This window comes from Alexandromys fortis, unplaced genomic scaffold, assembly GCF_014885135.2.
Source record: "Alexandromys fortis isolate MF-2015 unplaced genomic scaffold, M_Fortis_MF-2015_v1.1 scaffold_203, whole genome shotgun sequence".
NCBI classification, from domain to species: domain Eukaryota; kingdom Metazoa; phylum Chordata; class Mammalia; order Rodentia; family Cricetidae; genus Alexandromys; species Alexandromys fortis.
The window spans coordinates 345,667-350,947 of NW_026068080.1; the positions used below are offsets into that span (position 1 = coordinate 345,667).

Sequence of the window (5,281 nt, forward strand, 5' to 3'; positions counted from 1 at the left end):
CGAACTTCCTATGTAGCCAAAAAATGACTTTGAACTTTTGCTCCCACTGCCTCCACCTTCTGAGTACAGCAGCAACACTGATGAAGGCTGATTATTTAGCTCAGGTAGAGAAGTCTTTCCCTCCCTTAGATTTACCAGTACAGGAGGAGAGGCCACTACTGAAAGAATGGCCCTCATTGGCTACCTTGGTCCTCATTGCCACTTTGATTGATTTTGGTGGCCAGTCCAAGGGGCTGCAAGAACATGGTCCCTGGGAAATGCACCGATAAGGAACCAGTTTGGAAGAATCTGAAAACCACACGCAAGTGTCTAATAAAAACATAGAGGCTTTATTTTAAAAACACTCATCTGCTGCACAAAAAAAAATACATAGAAAAATAAAGTTTGGTTAGAGTACTTTACCAGACTTCAGCTCACAAACTCATCTGCTGCAGATCAGAGTGGAGTTTGCTAACTGACTTATGAAACAGGATGGAGACGGGTCGCCCCCGTGACATGGTCCAAGGCACCATCCCCTTCAGAGGGTCGAGACAACAGATTCCATGTCAAATATTTTCTGCCAGTTCAGGTGTGAGTGAATGACTAGTTCCAGTGGGTAGGAAACAAGATGGAGTCAAAATATTTTAAACACACACCTTTTCTTCCTTCCTTTTTTTTTTTTTTTTTTGCCACACACAATGCACTATAGTCTTTTAATCCCAGGTGAAGTGCGTGCCGAAAAGAATTCAATTCAGAAGGAGAGGAGAGAGAAAGCCAGCACTAACTGATGAGCTTCAAAAGATGGATAAGAAGGAGAAGGGAACCAGCAGCCTCTGCCTTTTGTGTGGTCTAGCGCTGCCCCAGTGGTCAGCAGCAAGCAGCAGCAAGCTATCCTTATTTAACAGGGAACCTGCGGCCTGGGCGGGAAGGAAGAATGGGGTGCAAGCGGCCAACTTTCTATCAACTCCCTTTGGCAGTTTTGCCACCAGCAGTAAATTGGCCCGTTTAGAAGGAGGAAATTAAAAAGATTTCTCACGGCACAGAACTGAGTGGCGGGATAAAGGGATTTCCTGGCCCCAGAAAGCCTCACTTGTAATAGCTGTGCCCCCACCTCCCGAATCTCCCCATCTTACAGGTTACCTGAGCTAACAGGATGGAAATGGAAAGGCAAGCTTTTCTCTTTTCCACTCTTTTTAGCATTTTAGGTGAGTCATCGAACTCAGTTCTCCAAGCTTTGCCACAGTTTATCTGAGCATGGAGGCCGCTGCAGGGATGGTGCTCTTGGAAGACAATTTCCCCTCCCCCGCTTGCTGGTTGGCCTGGGCTGACAGCCATGGACCCCCGCGTCTTTCCTAGACCCCTTTATCATAACAGCCCTTCATTTTGGACTTAACCTCCTCTGCCTCTGAGGATCCCAGGACCCCAAGGCTGTGAGTCTCTGAACACACAGCCCTCAGAAGCCTCACAAAAGCTGCTCTGATTGTCAGCTCTCGCGTCTTTAAATAGGGATTCGATGGTGAGGGTTTTCAAAGGAAAGAAGCAAGAGCGGCTAGTTTGTTGCTTTTTAATTACGTTTTTTGGTCAATTTATGATCTGTCTGTAGTTAGTTTTTTTTTTTTAAAACCAGGAAAGCTAAAACTTGAGAGTGGGGGAGCAGATCTTTGGCTAAATAAGTTAGGCACGCACAGATTAAAAGCCTGAACTGAGATGTCTTGTAGGGAAGAGAGGGGGAAAAAAAGAAAAGAAAAAGAAAGAAAAGAAAGGAAGTGTGAATTCAGCTCCTAACTCAAGTTCTCACGTGAAGACAGAAAGGGTGGGCAGAGGCCTTTTCTTTACTAAGTCCTGACTGAGGCGCTCACCTGGAGTGGGGAAAGCCCCTTAGGCCCTTGCCTTGGACAGGTAGATCCTGTTTTGAGGCCCACCCCTGGAGGCAAACAGTTTACACAGCTTGTCTGGAACCCCCTCTCTGTGTGCACCCTGCTCCACTCGGCAGCCCTGTAAATCCTTGAAGTGGTGTACCTATTGCAAACCCGGGGAGAGGTTAAAAGTCCCACCTCCCACCCGCTTGTGTTGCAGGCCGACCTGCCTCAATCGCTCATGTCTGTTTTTACTTCTTCAAATTTCCCATTTGCCCTCACTTTTACAAGGGCAGAGAGAACCCCTGGTCATTGTCCAAGGCCAACAAGAGACTTTTTCACCCGAGTTTAATTCAAGAGGACATCCTCATCTAAGGGGGCCGTCACCCCTTTGTTTGGGCTCTTCTGTGAGGCGCAGTTACTGGAGAGGATGGAGTTTGCAGCAAAAGACATCTTAGGACCCGATGTGGCCGTTGCAGCCAAAGTCACTCTCAGTTCTAGAAACAGAAGGACTTGTCTGGCTCTCTCCAAACAGGGAGCAGAGAGTGGTGACCTACAGAACACTTGAAACTGTGACTAGATACTAAAAATAAGCCACTGCCCCAGGTCTTTCACTGGCCCTCCAGAGAAGAACTGGAATATTCCCTGGGAACCCCCAACTGGTTTGGGTCTGCACACTTCTTGCTCCCGACTCCTTGACCTCAGCCATTTTGGCGTTTTTTTTTGTTTTTTTGTTTTTCCCCCAGAGACCCCAGGGGAAGGAAGTTTCTGATCTATGAACTTGCCCTCTGAACTGCTGTTACCAGAAAGTTGGACGCCAGCTGCCCAGACAATAAAGGTATGGGTAATAGGGGTAGCTGGTGTACATGGAAACCAAGGAGGCGCTAGACAGGCTGTCTTCTTTCAGCGCTGGCAAGGACAGAGGCGAGGTCTTCTCCAAGACTCCCAGGTCTTCCGACAGCTGCTTTCGCTTAGTCTTATAGCGTCTGTTCTGGAACCATATTTTCACTTGGGTTTCGGTGAGCTTGAGGTTCTTGGCCAGGTGAGCCCTTTCAGGGGCAGACAGGTACTTCTGATGGCTGAACTTCCTCTCCAGCTCGATCACCTGAGTGTGAGAGAAGGCAGCCCTGGAGCGCTTCTGAGGCTGCTTGGGGATCTGGGGGGTACTTGATAAGTCGCCTGAAGTGTGTTCACAGTCCAACAGATAGGTCTGGAAATGCCCAACTGGAGAAGGACAGAGGAGGAGAGAATGAAAAAAGTTACATGTTAGCCCAGAATTCAATTCTGCTTTCAGCCGCCAAACAAACAGCCCACTGTCATCTTGGATACATTTCTTTTTTTTTTTTTTTTTTCCTTGCCCAAAGGAGAAGTAAGTAGGTTTTTATACTATGTATTTGTTTCTAATAATCAGTGTGTTTCACAGTTAAACTTTCTGCCACGTTATGTCATTGAAACCGGGATCCTGGCTGTGTGTAGCAAAGAAAGGTGGGAAACAGGAACAGAGAAAGCGAGGCATCACGGGGACTAACAAAGGCTTGTGGGGATAAGCCAGTTCATCTTCTTCCCAAACCCAATCCCCTCTCTGTAACTGCGGCTTAGTTTCATGAGAACTGATTGGGGGCGGGGGTGAGGGACAAAAGGCGACTCGACATTATTCTAAAGACCTGAAGGGACATTCATAATTTTATGGCTCGTGGAATGGAGACGCAAAGGGAGCCTGGGGGATGGGCTTGATTTATGAATATTAATGGATTTGTTGTTGCTGTTAGTTCTAGTCGCCACTGGCTGGAGTCGCTAGAAAAAGAGTCAAGCCGATGGCAAAGTTGTTAGCGGCCCTCAAGGTTGATGCCAAAGGTGGTTTGATGCCGAGGAGGGTGAAGTCCCTCCTGTGGCCATGAGCCCCATATGCCTGCATTCAGAGCTCGGGACCACCAACGTGGGAGCAGTCTTATTCCAGGGCAGCCCGCGCCCGCCTCCAGGTCTATTCCGCTTACCAGTCTCAGGTTCAGCCGGCGTCTCTGCAGAGCTGGGTGGGATATTTGGCGGGTCCCCTAGAGCCACGCCACGACCTCCTGCTTCCTCAGGCTCCTGAGCGGGTTCCCTTCTCGGGTCTGGTTGGCGCTGATGCTGCGGGCTGCTCGCGTGTCCCCCGCGCCGTTCCGCGCGGTCCCGCAGGATGTCCTGAATGAGGAAGGAGGTGAGCCGCTTAGACTGCGAGGGTGGCGCTGCCCAGGGACCGCGGCCACCCGACTCCACCCGCGCATCTCGGGGCTCCAGGGTCCTGAGCATCCCGACTCTGCCGTGCGTCGCTTTGCTTTACCCTGGCCGCGCGCACTTATAGCCTTGGGGAGAGCCGCGCAGCTTGCCCATTGGCCGCAGGAACACTGCTGCGCCCCGATTGGCTACCACGGGCTCCAGGTGACCCTGAAGAGGCCAGTCCTGAGCCTGACAGGCTCCAGAGTCTTTCCTTGATGCGCCCTTAGCTTTCCCTGGTCCCTCCCTCTCACCACAAGCAGCTCAAGCCCTTTCTGCAGTCTGGACATAAACCCCAAACACTTATTGTAAAAGCGATGCGGAAGACCTGCGTGTAGCTCTCAAGAGGCTGTCAAAGCACGGTGGCCCACCGAGCTGAGCAGGCAGGTATCTGCCGCCTACCCTAATTGTGTTAATAACAAGAGAAATTGACAGCAGAGCCAGATCTACTGAATCTAAGGCTGTCCTAGGTCTGGTAGCCAGGTAAACGCTGGCACCACCCTGGATTCCCGGCTGGACACATCTGGACAACCAGCAAAAATCTAGTAGGGAAGGACAAAGTAGTATGGCAATGTCACATTTACTGAGTTGACCATGTACTGTGACCCCAGGAAAGAACATTCTTAAGAAATAAACCCTCAAGTCGGGTGTGGGCAGCTCATGCCTTTAATGCCATCAAAGCGAGGCAGAGAGTCGAGGCCAGACTGGTCTATATAGCGAGTTCCAGGACAACCAAGGTTGCATAAAGAGACTCTATCTTAAACAATAACAACAGCAACAACATCGCACACACCAAAAAAAAAAAAACCCCACAAAAAAAATGAAAAAGGAAACAAACACTCAAGCCCAGACTCACTTTGTACGTCACTGAGATGTCACAGGGTTCGGAACAATGCTCTGGACTATAAAAGGAATGGGCTAAAACACTATTAACATTCAGTGTGAATTAGGAAAGCCTACGCTGATGTTCTTTCGAATTACTTTGTGCAGCTTGTATCTACAGTGTTCTAAGGAAGCTCCCACTCACCTGAAATCCGATCAGATGGCTTCACTGTAGATCTGAGAGGAGGGAAGGGGAACAGGTTGCTGAGAACGCGGCAACTGCCCAGGGGAACCGAGATGAGTAACCGAAAGGTCTTGGGAAAAGCTGCTTTCCTCTTGCATTTTACCTAGACTATTTTCCTTTAATTTTA

General features: G+C 49.4%; 1 protein-coding gene across 1 annotated transcript; it reads right to left on the bottom strand.

Moving 5' to 3' along the window:
* Positions 1-389: 389 nt before the first annotated feature.
* Nkx3-1 (NK3 homeobox 1) lies at positions 390-4,129 on the bottom strand. Its single transcript, XM_050121867.1, has 2 exons — positions 3,830-4,129; positions 390-3,059 (listed from the first exon to the last, which is right to left on the bottom strand). Exons 1-2 carry the CDS (start codon positions 4,122-4,124, stop codon positions 2,635-2,637), a joined length of 720 nt encoding a protein of 239 aa, XP_049977824.1. The 5' UTR covers positions 4,125-4,129; the 3' UTR covers positions 390-2,634.
* Positions 4,130-5,281: the final 1,152 nt, after the last annotated feature.

Excerpts from the sequence above, each read along its gene's own strand:
- Nkx3-1 (XM_050121867.1), bottom strand. The coding sequence starts at position 4,124 with ATGCTCAGGACCCTGGAGCCCCGAGATGCGCGGGTGGAGTCGGGTGGC. Across the intron at positions 3,060-3,829 it reads GCCGGCTGAACCTGAGACTG|TTGGGCATTTCCAGACCTAT; the intron begins GTAAGCGGAATA and ends GTCCTTCTCCAG.